This window comes from Ranitomeya imitator, chromosome 4, assembly GCF_032444005.1.
Source record: "Ranitomeya imitator isolate aRanImi1 chromosome 4, aRanImi1.pri, whole genome shotgun sequence".
Taxonomy (NCBI): Eukaryota; Metazoa; Chordata; class Amphibia; order Anura; family Dendrobatidae; genus Ranitomeya; species Ranitomeya imitator.
The window spans coordinates 33,267,403-33,282,626 of record NC_091285.1 but is presented as its reverse complement, the minus strand read 5'-3'; the positions used below and the strand labels follow the sequence as shown (position 1 = coordinate 33,282,626).

Below are 15,224 nucleotides of genomic sequence, written 5' to 3'. Positions count from 1 at the left end.
TCGCCCCTCAGTCGTCTTTTTTCTAGACTAAATAATCCTAATTTCGCTAATCTGGGTATTGTAGTTCTCCCATCCCCTTTATTAATTTTGTTGCCCTCCTTTGTACTCTCTCTAATTCCATTATATCCTTCCTGAGCACCGGTGCCCAAAACTGGACACAGTACTCCATGTGCGGTCTAACTAGGGATTTGTACAGAGGCAGTATAATGCTCTCATCATGTGTATCCAGACCTCTTTTAATGCACCCCATGATCCTGTTTGCCTTGGCAGCTGCTGCCTGGCACTGGCTGCTCCAGGTAAGTTTATCATTAACTAGGATCCCCAAGTCCTTCTCCCTGTCAGATTTACCCAGTGGTTTCCCATTCCGTGTGTAATGGTGACATTGATTCCTTCTTCCCATGTGTATAACCTTACATTTATCATTGTTAAACCTCATCTGCCACCTTTCAGCCCAAGTTTCCAACTTATCCAGATCCATCTGTAGCAGAATACTATCTTCTCTTGTATTAACTGCTTTACATAGTTTTGTATCATCTGCAAATATCGATATTTTACTGTGTAAACCTTCTACCAGATCATTAATGAATATGTTGAAGAGAACAGGTCCCAATACTGACCCCTGCGGTACCCCACTGGTCACAGCGACCCAGTTAGAGACTATACCATTTATAACCACCCTCTGCTTTCTATCACTAAGCCAGTTACTAACCCATTTACACACATTTTCCCCCAGACCAAGCATTCTCATTTTGTGTACCAACCTCTTGTGCGGCACGGTATCAAACGCTTTGGAAAAATCGAGATATACCACGTCCAATGACTCACCGTGGTCCAGCCTATAGCTTACCTCTTCATAAAAACTGATTAGATTGGTTTGACAGGAGCGATTTCTCATAAACCCATGCTGATATGGAGTTAAACAGTTCTTCTCATTGAGATAATCCAGAATAACATCCCTCAGAAACCCTTCAAATATTTTACCAACAATAGAGGTTAGACTTACTGGCCTATAATTTCCAGGTTCACTTTTAGAGCCCTTTTTGAATATTGGCACCACATTTAGCCTTACAGAAGTGGCTGTAATACCGCACATGACCAGCAGACAGATGTGGTGCCTTTTTTTGGGAGGGGAGGGAAGAAAGGTTACATTTTTCTTCCATTCCGAGGAAGATTGATGTCTGTCTCTTCTTGTGGAGTCATTAAGCTATGGACGTGATGTCAACGAGTCCATCAGCAATAAATGCAGAATAAACTCCTATAAAATGTTTTATTTTAACACTTTGAAGCTGAAAGATCTCAAAATACAATCGTCTAACCTCATTGAATAAATAACAGAATAAAACTTCCATCATAAGAACAAATCTTTGGTCCGTGCAGGGAACGTTTCAAGACAATAAAATCATCAACTTTCACAAGACAGAACCTCCGGATGATCGACCCAGAACGCGTCGCTGATGAGGTCACAGTGCAGGACGACAGTCTGGCTCCGCACCCGACAAACCTCCACTTCCTCCTGCTCAGCCCGGTCTGGCAGCTTTATTATTTTCTTGCTGATTTCATTAACCTAAAAATATTAAGGACAAAAATAGAAGTGGAGAACTACGAATAAGGTCGGTGACAACTGACTCGGCCATCGTTATTGCTCTATAGGGTTTTCACAGCTTTTTGATCCATGTAAACCAGGTTTGATGTTAGAAATGTGCTGCCCATTTCGGACATACTCCAGACCCGCCATTAATAAGAGTGTACCCTAAGCGTAGCTACGCCTCCGGAACTGCGCTCAAATTTTTTTTTTTATAAAAAAGTCCTTTTACAGGATTTTTTTCCCCACCCTCCATCTACATAGTTAAAGGCTCAGCTTATATGGGACTTTAATGAGATCTGACAATTCCAGTATTTTATGAATGCGAGAACGGCGCTGCAGCAGATCGTTTATCATCTCTCCGTACAGCGACGTTCCCTCTCCCACATCCCCTTCTTACCTTGTTCCGTACAATAACTGAGCCTTTCCTGTACATTGCCGGCTCGTTGTTGTAGTTGATGTTGAACTCTGAATACAATATTTCGTTCTTCTCTCCGGAGAGGGTTCCCTGCGGGAAATAGAAGGAGCCATGAATATGAGTCCAGTGGGCGATGCTCTTCAGTGATTGACCGTCTTCCCTGTATGACTGTGCGTGCAGATAGACGGCAATCACTAGTAGGACCGCCCACTGGACTCCTAAGCATAGAACCACCACAAGAGTGATATTAAATCTTTTCCACCAATCCTATATATCATTCTGCTCAGCTTCTCCCTATCTATACCATGCTGTCCACAGATCCACGCGACAGGTTCCCTTTAAAGCAATCTTATACCTCCTGCCATTTGCGGGAAATAAGATGTAGTGACAACATGAACCATTTCCTGCCGAAAGCTGAATGTAAACTGATGGACAATTTGATAATCGTCAAAGAAGAGTTCATAAAAACACTCGGCCCGATAATTCACCCATGTAAGCATTCCAGTCCTCAGATGTAAAAATTCATATTAAAAAAGAGGGCTCGTTAATCTCTGCAATGACCAATATAGAAGGAGGAGGGGTTCCTCGCTGATCGAAATGGGTCACAAATCTATGGAAAGCTACATAAAAATGCCTAAATGCAATCGCAAGGCAATCTGATAGCTCACCTTTAGCCGGTCCTGAGCCTGTGCCGGGGTCAACCCTTTCTGCTGCACCAGAGCCCAAAACACTGTGTTGTACAAGTTGTTGATGTGACCTGCAGACACAGAATGGGAATCAATCTCAATAAAGCTATTAATGGGTTAATTGCGTGAAATTAAAGCAGCATCCAACTTGTCAGATGTATTATAGATTGCAGAATTAGGGCGATACAGAACTTCAGAAACGTACTTGATGCTTTTATAGCCTACAGATGGTGCTATTGTCAAGAACAAACCAAAGGGGATAATGATCTTATTAATGATTGTTCTGTTTCCATCAGTTTTCACCGTCCAGAGTAATTTTAGCGGTTGAGCTAGTTCCTGAGCGATGTGCACAATGACAGTGCGCTCTCTGTTGCCGGCTCAGATCAGCAGTGACGACACGGCAACAGAGCGCAGTTAGTGTGTGTTCTAAGACTACCCGGCATCAATTACGGTTGCGGCGCTGGTCTCTGCATGCCGGGTATTCTGACACAGTGCACTTTCCTACCGGCTTGTTACTCCTGACCTGAGCCAGCAACAGAGAGCGCACTGTCATTGTGCACATAGCGCATGGACTAGCCTAACCCCGGAAATGAAAGTCACTGATGACTCTTCGTTTCACTGCGGCAGTGAGGCACTGAGGCCTCTGCCCTCATTGATGAAGCTTTGTCTGAGTTTCCCAGCATGCACTGGGGATTCTCAAAGTGTCATCAAAAAGAAAATGGGGGGGAAAAAAAGCAGTTAGATTTTGTAGATTGTGAAGTATAGAGAATTTCTAATTAATGTAGATTGAAAAATAGTTTTGATTATGGCACTAGATAGGGATTTTAGATGAAAATTAATTTGTATGTCGGACCACCCCTTTATGCCTTCTCCTATCCTATGGAAGAAGGGAGGGTTTGGTCACCACTTCTAAAACCTCTCCTTATATAATTTGTTGTCATGAGTTGCTTTTAATTTTAAATGCAGGACCCCATCTGATCTAATAGTATGGACGTCACACGTCAATCGGTCCGAAATCGGACTGCAGGCATGGACTGGTCGAGGGTCTCCCAATCAGAGCATAGCAGTTTCATAGAAATATATGAAGCCATCATGCTCAATCCAGGAGAGCTGCGGCCAGTCTGAGCTCAGATGTCTGAATGAGCCTTAAGCCAGACATGGTGCACTACAAGCCTCATCCATGTGCATCCATAATATTATGCAACCCCCATCCCTATGAACAGTAGGTGTCAGCTCATCAGTATTTTGCACCTGTGCTGCCCCCCGCCTTTATCATTGGGGCTGCTGCATATTGCAGCGCATTAGTACTGGGACCAGATATTGCTAATATAGCAGATTTTTGGGATTTACATGCTTTTCGGGAATTTGCTAACACTTACAGTCCGCTTGTCTCCAGCTGAGGTAATCCTTCAGGTTTTGCACGCTGGGGTACAACACAACTCTTCCATCGAATCCTGGTGGATAGAGCATCGTCTGGTCTGGAAAAAATTTGTTCCAGTAGAAGACGTAACTGGAGGAAAGCTGCGAGACCACGTGTGTGATGAACTTGCTTACAAAATGGGGGGAAAAAAAAAAGAAGAAATTCACTATTGTGACAAGTCTGATGTGGTAAATGAACATAGTATGCAAAAGACATCTTCCCAATATCACTATTAGATGGGTCATCCAAAGTTTTTTGTTTTATTACTGAGGGATACATATCTCATGAAGGGATGGATCCTGAACGACCTTCCACCATTACCCAGATTGTGAGTCACTAGGAAGAAAGAAAAAAAAAAAAAAAAAAAAAAAATCACAGGAGTTCACCGACCTCGCCCGACGCTTGTACCAGTTGGATTTCTTGTGGAAGACAAAACTGTATTCATCGCTTTGCCCGTACGCCAGGCAGATGTCTTTGATTTCTTCCATCACGGTCTCGGCACAGCGGTTCATGAGCAGCAGAGCCCGGAGATCGTTGGGTTTGGTGAACTTGTGCTGCTCAGAGAATCTGAAAGAAAGACAAATATTAGAATAGGATAGAAGTAAACATGACAGTAATATCTCCCACCTGGGACCTCCAGGGGGGCTGCAGAGATCATCGAAGCTGGGGGACCCCATCATTTTCTAAAAAGAATAGCCACATATCTGACTAGCCCTGTTATTAATCTGCGGGGGTGACGGGTATGTGGATGTGGCGTGTGCTAATAAAAGCAAATACCGAACTGTGATCAGTGTCAGTCCTGGGAGACATAACACACACTAGTTCTGTCAGTTAACCCCCCACCCCCCTCAAAAAAAAACAAAGCGCTCCCCTAAATAAAAGCCAACCTTGTCACATCAGGTTTAGTACAGTTCTTCTGTTTAGCTTTTCTATTTTATGTATACCGTATTATTTTGTTCCCATTTGGTATCATCTTTGCCCATGACGTGACAAGAGAGGCGCCAATGGGTTGTCATGACAGCTGGGGGTCCGCTGACTCCTTCACGTCATCGGTGCGTCGGCACGACAATCAGAGGTCGGAGACCTCTATGGTTGTTGATGCCATATTGCTATGAGCGCCACCCTGTGGTCGGCGCTCATAGCAATGCAGTAATTCTGCTACATAGGGGCGATCTGAGCATCGCCTCTATGTAGCAGAGCCGATCGAGGTGTGCCAGCTTGTAATCTTCCATGGAGGCTACTGAAACATGCCAAAAGTAAAGAAAAATGCTTTTAAAAATATGAAAAAAAAACAAAACAAAAAAAAAAAACAAAGTTCAAATCAGCCCCTTTCGCCCCATTCAAAACAAAACAAAAATAAAATCAAACCTACACATATTTGGTATCGCCAAGTTCAGAATCGCCCGATCTATCAATAAAAAAACGGATTAACCTGATCGCTAAACGGCGTAGAGAGGAAAAAAGTTAAAACGCCAGAATTACATTTTTTTGGTTGCCGCGACATTGCATTAAAATGCAATAACGGGCGATTAAAAGAACGTATCTGAACAAAAGCGGTATCATTAAAAACGTCAGATCGGCACGCAAAAAATAAACCCTCACCTGACCCCAGATCACGAAAAATGGAGACGCTGCGGGTATCGGAAAATGGCGCATTTTTTTTTTTTTTTTTTTTTTTTTTTTTTTATAAGCAAACTTCTGAATTTTTTTCACCACTTACATACAAAAAAAAAAAAAATAACCTAGACATGTTTGGTGTCTATGAACTCGTAATGACCCGGAGAATCACAACGGCAGCTCAGTTCTAGCATTCAGTGAAGCTAGCAAAAAAGCCAAACAAAAAACACGCATGATATTGCACTTTTTTTTTTTGGCAATTTCACCATACTTGGATTTTTTTCCCCCCCGGTTTAGAGTACACGACATGGTAAAACCAACGGTGTCGTTCAAAAATAAAACTCGTCCCGCGAAAAACAAGCCCTCACATGGCCATATTGATGGAAAAATAAAAAAAAAAATAGTTATGGCTCTGGGAAGGAGGGGAGCGAAAAACGAAACAAAAAAACAAAACAAACAAAAAAAAAAAGCTCCAGTCATGAAGGGGTTAAAAAAAAAAAAAAAAGGAACATAAAAAAAGAAACCTGGCGAAGGAAATTTTTATGAAAAAAATAAACCAAAACACCAAACTTAAAAAAAATATGGGCTTATGGCAGCAAGCGTCTAAAAATAAAATTGTGCGACTCCTTCACTGTCACACTGCAATCCCCAGCATGGACTGAGAGCATGAGGCATGCTGGGAGTTGTAGTTTTGCACCAAGCTGCAGCCCTCCCCCCCATTTAGTATGACACACAACTGCCAGCATGACATCACACACGACCCGTGACGTACAGCAGCGGGTCACGTGACCTCCTCACCTGTGGAAGTTCCTGCCGTCCACTCTCACCACCGCCCAGCAGTTGGGCAGACACGTGTCCGGCACCTCGAAATCCCTCACGTACTCAAACTTACTCTTCGCCATTTCTCGCCTCTGCCGATAATTAGCCGGTGACCGCGAATCCTTCACCAAAAGCAAAGCACGCTTTAGCATTACCGGAAGCGGAAGTGGAATGGAAGAAAGAAGAAGCTGGTGGCGGCGGAGACGTCTCTATGGTGACAGAGCCGCACAAGACCCATTGGCTCTCACTCTATGGTTTTCTGGAGGAACGCGGGGGTCACGTGACGCTGATACTAGTGCTGTGTGTGTTTTATTAGTATTATATGTGATTTTTATTTTTTTTTTACAGCACGTTAATCAAGTTACTTTTATTCACCCAAAAAAATAAAAACAACAAAAATGTTTACTGCTGTGTTTTATTTTTTTTATTTTTTATTTTTTTTTCACAGTGTTTCAGAATTTTTCATTAGGGTAAAAAAAAAAGAAAACCTTCAAAAACGCTGCAATAATTCACATGCTGCAGATTTGAAAAAAAAAAAAAAAAAACTCCAGTGCTCAAATTCAGTCAGGGAAAAATAAAAAACAGCGCTTGCAGATTTCTAGAAACCCATTGCTTTGGCTGCTTCTTTTCTGCCCCCGAAAAGCTGCAAAAAAACGCCAAGTGTGAACGTACCCTTAGAACTGGATCTCTATGTGTAGGTATCATGTGGTCGCCGACATTTCTGGGGATCGTTAAAACTATCTACCACCTTTAAAGGGGATGTCCAGGACTATTATATATATATATATTTTTTTTACGATGGGCGTAAAAAAAGGCCGGAAGTTGCTAACAAAGGCAATTACCTGTCTGTCCTACCCGATGCCGATGCTGCAGCTGCTCCACGTCCATAGAGCGGCTGTTCTTCGGGGCTGCTTTGTCAATGGACTGTGACTGCCAACGTCATGCTGATTGACAGTGGGCTCCCTGCAGTTAGACCGCAGGGAGCCGGCCGTCAATCAGCATGACATCGGCAGTCACCAGAACAGAAGCCTCAGGATCTCCACGAGGAGCGGACTGTGACTGCTCTGTGCCAGCAGAGATCTGCGTTGGGCCCAGCAGCAACCGGGTCTCTGTTGTTTTGTCTGCAGCGCTACATCAATTAGGGAGATCAGCAGCTTGTATAGCCTTTGGGTATGTGCACATCTTGCAGATTTGACTATGGAATTTTCTGTGCAGATTCTTCCTCTCTTGCCAGAAAAAGCAGGTGTGGATTTGATGCGTTTTTTTAATGCATTTTTTTTTTATGCAGATTTGTATGCGTTTTTGAAAGCTGAATAAAGACCTATTATTGAACAAAAAAAAAAGAATTGTGATGTCTTTTCTGGTCCAACCTCTTCATTTACATACACCATTGAAGAATAATGTTTACACACACAGATAGATGATAGATATATAGATAGATGATAGATAATAGATATATAATAGAAGGAATGAGATAGATAGATAATAGATAGATAGATAGAAGGAATGAGAGATAGATAATAGAAGGAATGAGATAGATACATAGATAATAGATAGATGATAGATAGATAATAGATAGATGATAGATAGATAATAGAAGGAATGAGATAGATACATAGATAATAGATAGATGATAGATAGATAATAGATAGATGATAGATAATAGACATTTGTATAGATAAATAGATATATCTATAGATAGATAATACCAAGCCCGATGTTTAGTAATAAACATAATAAAATAGTAGTTAAAGAGTTAAAGACACACACACACACAAAATCTGCGTTGGCCGGGGTCACACTTGCAAGAAACTCGCACGAGTCTTGCACCTCAATACTCGGCACTGTCGCCGGCACTCGGGATCGGATCGTTCAGCTACATAGAAATACATTCAGCCGCACGCTCGCACGGGTCCCAAGTGCCAGCACCGGTGCTGGGTATTGAGGTGCGAGACTTGTGCGAGTTTCTTGCAAGTGTGACCCCGGCCTTAAACGCAATATTTGTTTAAAGGGAACCTGTCACCCCGAAAATCGCAGGTGAGGTAAGCCCACCGGCATCAGGGGCTTATCTACAGCATTCTGTAATGCTGTAGATAAGCCCACGATGTTACCTGAAGAGGACGTCTTGTAATGAAGATGGGAGGCGCCGCAGCGGACCGGAGACACCCATCCGACCGGACCAGCAGCGGGACCGCCCCTGGGTGAGTATAATATAACCTCTTTTTCTCCTCTTTCAGGTAACATCGGGGGCTTATCTACAGCATTACAGAATGCTGTAGATAAGCCCCTGATGCCGGTGGGCTTACCTCACCCGCGATTTTCGGGGTGACAGGTTCCCTTTAATTTACAAAAAATGGAACAAAAAATTGCGTGGGCTCCCGCACAATTTTCAAGTCCAGAGTGGGAAAGCCAGCGACTGGGGGCTGATGTTTGTAGCCTGGGAAGGGGTTAATAACGATGGAGCTTCCCAGGCTATGAATATCAGCCGGCAGCTGTCTGCATAGCCTTTACTGGCTATTAAAATAGGGGGACCAGAAAGGCTACGCAGACAGCTGCGGGCTGATATTCATAGCCTAGAGGGGCTATGGATATTGCCCCCCAGCTACAAATACCAGCTCCCAGCCGCCCCAGAAATGGCACCAATTCCGGCACTTAGCCCCTCTCTTCCCACTCCCCTGTAGTGGTGGGATATGGGGTAATAAGGAGTTAATGTCACCTTGCTAATGTAAGGTGACATTAAGCCCGGTTAGTAATGGAGAGGCGTCAATAAGACGCCTATCCATTACTAATCCTATAGTAGTGAACGAGTTAAAAAAGACACAGCCAGAAAAAAAGTATTTTAATATTCTTAATTTCACCATACTTACAACCACCATCAATCACCTGCAAAAAAAAAATAAACCAACCGTATACTCCCTGTCCGACGTAGTCCAATTAATAACGAGTGTCCCACGACGATCTCCCCTATAGAACAGGGACATCGGGTGATGTCACCGCTCTGTAAGCCTCCTGTGATGCACTGACGGGAGACAATGGCTCCTGCAGTGCATCGCTGAAGAGGTTACCTGAGTTCATTCTCTCGCTTTATGGCAATGCTGCGTGGGAATTTTCTCACACAGCGTTGCCGGCGACAAAATGAACTTAAGTGACCTCTCTCCCGGCGGCGGCGGAGGAGGAATATACATCACGGAGGACTACCCCCGCTGTCAGTTCATCGCGGGGCCCCTGTAGAGCGCTGACATGGGCCGAAAGGTAAGTATAGGTTGGTTTATTATGTTATTTTTATTACAGGAGATCGAGGGCTTCGGGGAATAGGTGGTTGGTGAGTATGTACTCTATGTTATATGTTGCATGTTCTGTGTCAGACAATGGCTGCCTTACACAGACACGCACACACACCCGCACACAGACACAGATTCACGCAGAAACCGGCACACACACATACACGCACATAGCTCCGCCCACACACTCCCTCCCGATCTGCAGCGTTTCATCCGCAGCTAGACCCCAGATCTTTTCTACACCTGCGGTTTTGCGGTGGATGTGCCTGACTCAATGGAAGTCAGTGGGTGCAGAAACGCTGCAGATCCGCCAAAAGAATTGACATGCTGCGGGGAAAAAAAACTCTGCGATTCCGCTCGTTATTTTCCGCAGCATGTGCACAACAAATGTCAATTTCACATAGACTGACATTGGCTGTGCACTACATTGCGGATTTGATGCGAATTCGTGTGGCCAAAAACGCCGCGTAAATGCATCAAAATCCCCAACGTGCGCATATAGCCGGGTTGGCCATTACATTTTTATTGATGGCCTATCCTTAGCACCCCCACCAATCAGGTACTGATTGCCTATCTTGAGGATAGACCATCAATAAAAAAAATAGTAGCCCACTTTTCATTATTAAAAATGTCTTTCCCGCAGCTCCCATACCGACCTATGTGTATCCATGGTAACAAACTTCAAACAGTCCGATGTTACAGTCCTAGTCGTTTCCTTCTGTTTTAGTCCCATCCACAGTTCCCACACCCGTAACACAACCAGCCACGGTGCTCACGCCCCAAGACAGACTGTGGACCACCATAAAAAATCACAAAAGGACGTAAAAACACTAAGGGAGCTATATACTGTATATATACATATATACAGTGGGGCAAAAAAAGTATTTAGTCAGTCAGCAATAGTGCAAGTTCCACCACTTAAAAAGATGAGAGGCGTCTGTAATTTACATCATAGGTAGACCTCAACTATGGGAGACAAACTGAGAAAAAAAAATCCAGAAAATCACATTGTCTGTTTTTTTAACATTTTATTTGCATATTATGGTGGAAAATAAGTATTTGGTCACAAACAAAATTTCATCTCAATACTTTGTAATATATCCTTTGTTGGCAATGACAGAGGTCAAACGTTTTCTGTAAGTCTTCACAAGGTTGCCACACACTGTTGTTGGTATGTTGGCCCATTCCTCCATGCAGATCTCCTCTAGAGCAGTGATGTTTTTGGCTTTTCGCTTGGCAACACAGACTTTCAATTCCCTCCAAAGGTTTTCTATAGGGTTGAGATCTGGAGACTGGCTAGGCCACTCCAGGACCTTGAAATGCTTCTTACGAAGCCACTCCTTCGTTGCCCTGGCGGTGTGCTTTGGATCATTGTCATGTTGAAAGACCCAGCCACGTTTCATCTTCAATGCCCTTGCTGATGGAAGGAGGTTTGCACTCAAAATCTCACGATACATGGCCCCATTCATTCTTTCATGTACCCGGATCAGTCGTCCTGGCCCCTTTGCAGAGAAACAGCCCCAAAGCATCATGTTTCCACCACCATGCTTTACAGTAGGTATGGTGTTTGATGGATGCAACTCAGTATTCTTTTTCCTCCAAACACGACAAGTTGTGTTTCTACCAAACAGTTCCAGTTTGGTGTCATCAGACCATGGGACATTCTCCCAAAACTCCTCTGGATCATCCAAATGCTCTCTAGCAAACTTTAGACGGGCCCGGACATGTACTGACTTAAGCAGTGGGACACGTCTGGCACTGCAGGATCTGAGTCCATGGTGGCGTAGTGTGTTACTTATGGTAGGCCTTGTTACATTGGTCCCAGCTCTCTGCAGTTCATTCACTAGGTCCCCCCGCGTGGTTCTGGGATTTTTGCTCACCGTTCTTGTGATCATTCTGACCCCACGGGGTGGGATTTTGCGTGGAGCCCCAGATCGAGGGAGATTATCAGTGGTCTTGTATGTCTTCCATTTTCTAATTATTGCTCCCACTGTTGATTTCTTCACTCCAAGCTGGTTGGCTATTGCAGATTCAGTCTTCCCAGCCTGGTGCAGGGCTACAATTTTGTTTCTGGTGTCCTTTGACAGCTCTTTGGTCTTCACCATAGTGGAGTTTGGAGTCAGACTGTTTGAGGGTGTGCACAGGTGTCTTTTTATACTGATAACAAGTTTAAACAGGTGCCATTACTACAGGTAATGAGTGGAGGAAAGAGGAGACTCTTAAAAAAGAAGTTACAGGTCTGTGAGAGCCAGAAATCTTGATTGTTTGTTTCTGACCAAATACTTATTTTCCACCATAATATGCAAATAAATTGTTAAAAAAACAGACAATGTGATTTTCTGGATTTTTTTTTCTCAGTTTGTCTCCCATAGTTGAGGTCTACCTATGATGTAAATTACAGACGCCTCTCATCTTTTTAAGTGGTGGAACTTGCACTATTGCTGACTGACTAAATACTTTTTTTCCCCACTGTATGTGTGTATATATACTGTATATATGTGGGTATATAGTCTATATACTGTATATATGTGGGTATGTAGTATATATATATATATATATATATATATATATATATATATATATATATATATGGGTATATAGTCTACATACTGTATGTATATGTGGGTATATAGTCTACATACTGTATATATATGTGGGTATATAGTCTACATACTGTATGTATATGTGGGTACATAGTCTATATACTGTATATATATGTGGGTATATAGTCTACATACTGTATATATATGTGGGTATATAGTCTACATACTGTATATATATGTGGGTATATAGTCTACATACTGTATGTATATGTGGGTATATAGTCTACATACTGTATATATATGTGGGTATATAGTCTACATACTGTATATATATGTGGGTATATAGTCTACATACTGTATATATATGTGGGTATATAGTCTACATACTGTATATATATGTGGGTATATAGTCTACATACTGTATGTATATGTGGGTACATAGTCTATATACTGTGTATATATATACATATATGTGTGGGTATATAGTCTACATACTGTATATATATGTGGGTATATAGTCTACATACTGTATGTATATGTGGGTATATAGTCTATATACTGTATCTAGCCATTTGGCTTTCTTACAGTGCCAGGCTGTACTGGTGCCAGTGGTGTATGGTGAGTGGTGACACATACTGATGTGTTATAGGCTTGGGACACAGTTTATGAGGGAAATGATAAGGGGTCTCCATGGTAACTGAATTTGGTGACTCCGCAGTGAGCGCGGAGCGAAGACTCGTAGCTCCGCCCATTTTCCCTTCATGCGCGCCGGCGTTCACTGGTCCGAGTGGTGCGGTAGATAATGGACAGTTCAGTATGGGGGCGTGGCCTGCTCGCGTTCTGCCCTCCTATTGGGTGGCAGAGATGATGGACGTCTCGCAGAGCCAATATGAACGCTAGGCTGCTAGGAGGCGTGCATTTACTGTTTAAATGCGGTTAAGACCGTTTTGGTTAGGAGGACATTAGTGATGGAAAGAAGACAGATAACATCTGTGCTGTAAAGAGGAGTGGTGGTGATACAGACAGCACAGAGGCAGAGCTGGTCACCTGCAGAGGAACCAACATGGAGAGCAAAAGAGACCAAAACAGGAAAGACTTCCCCTTATGTTCTATAAAATCAGAAAAGAACTCCCCAACCTACAGTGCGGACATCGTCCAAAGCGCCATGGACTCTTGTGACCTACAATCCGGGGGGATCGGCGAGACCCTAGACCAGGATCTGACCGTGGGTCTGGCCGAACACCTAACACTTCCCGTGACTCTTCCCCCGAGGATACAAGCCCACCTTCCCCTCTTCCCATCATTTGGGAGCGCGTCCGACCCTCTAGTGATGGAGCCATTGGTGAAGCTTGAGACCGAAAATGTCCCCCTCACGCTACCTCCTGCCGCGTCAGGTGAGACCGCCCGTACGTGGCGCAGCGTGAGGACATTTCAGCCTTTCACACATCCTATCTGAGAAACCCCCCCAAAAAACCCGGCCATCGCCCGTCATGGCTTGTGAACCCCTTTAGACGCCACTGTCCATCACTGGCTGCGGCATTTAAACGGTTTGATCCTTTTACGTTGCTCGTTGGTCCTTGCAGCAAGACAATTGCTGGCATTTTTTGTACTTCGCTCCAGTCTGTGTGGAATAAGGGACTCGGAGCAACTTATCTTTTAATGGGCGTAGAAGTTTCCGACAGGTGGTTCCCTTTATTTTTCAAATAAAATAAATATCATTAAAAATAAAAAATATATACGTTATATATAATGGATGCAATTTTTGCGCACAAATTTATCCATGTGTCATCCGTATATCCCCATATCCCACCGCTACACGGGAATGGGAAGAGAGAGGGTAAGTGCCAGAATAGGCGCATCTTCCAGATGTGCCTTTTCTGGGGTGGCTGGGGGCAGATGTTTTTAGCCAGGGGGGGGGGGGGGGGGGCAATAACCGTGGACCCTCTCCAGGCTATTAATATCTGCCCTCAGTCACTGGCTTTACTACTCTGGCGGAGAAAATTGCGCGGGAGCCCACGCCAATTTATTCCGGGATTTAACCCTTTAATTTAATAGCTAGAGACCCCAAATTTTACACACAGAAACTTCATCCATTACTAAAGAGAAATATGTAATAAAAGAAGGGATATGAGATGGTTTACTGTATGTAAACCATGTCTCATATCATGTCGGGTTTAGGAAGGAGATAGCAAAAGCCGGCAATTGAATTAATGGCTTCTCTGCTATCTAGCGCTGAATTAAATATATATATATATATATATATATGTATCTTCATAAACAAAAGTTGAAAAAGTAGCGGCACTCACCAGTCTGCTCAAAATTATGTCTTTAATGTGTCTTCAATCCATAGTACAGATTATGCGGACACAATGCAGGTAGTTACGAGGGTGCGGGGAGTGAAGGGGGACATGTCCCCCTTCACTCCCCGCACCCTCGTAACTACCTGCATTGTGTCCGCATAATCTGTACTATGGATTGAAGACACATTAAAGACATAATTTTGAGCAGACTGGTGAGTGCCGCTACTTTTTCAACTTTTGTTTATGAAGATTGGTATTACCTCATTAGCTGAGCACCGCATCTCAGTGGCTTTTTGCATACCGCATGTGTGAGCGATCCATGTAATGAGTGCGAGGAATATAAAGCTGCAATTGATATCCTAGTGCCATTCCCTTCTCCAAGGAATTTTCTAGACATTATCTTGATATATATATGTATATATAGGTGTCTCACTGACACATATATACGGTATATATATATATATATATATACAGTGGGGCAAAAAAGTATTTAGTCAGTCAGCAATAGTGCAAGTTCCACCACTTAAAAAGATGAGAGGCGTCTGTAATTTACATCAT

General features: G+C 43.3%; 1 protein-coding gene across 1 annotated transcript; it reads right to left on the bottom strand.

The window, feature by feature from the left end:
• Nucleotides 1-1,253: 1,253 nt before the first annotated feature.
• On the bottom strand, nucleotides 1,254-6,709 carry THG1L (tRNA-histidine guanylyltransferase 1 like). The gene is made up of 6 exons (XM_069763500.1): nucleotides 6,522-6,709; nucleotides 4,497-4,673; nucleotides 4,066-4,235; nucleotides 2,669-2,757; nucleotides 1,983-2,090; nucleotides 1,254-1,564 (listed from the first exon to the last, which is right to left on the bottom strand). Exons 1-6 carry the CDS (start codon nucleotides 6,692-6,694, stop codon nucleotides 1,403-1,405), a joined length of 879 nt encoding a protein of 292 aa, XP_069619601.1. The 5' UTR covers nucleotides 6,695-6,709; the 3' UTR covers nucleotides 1,254-1,402.
• Nucleotides 6,710-15,224: the final 8,515 nt, after the last annotated feature.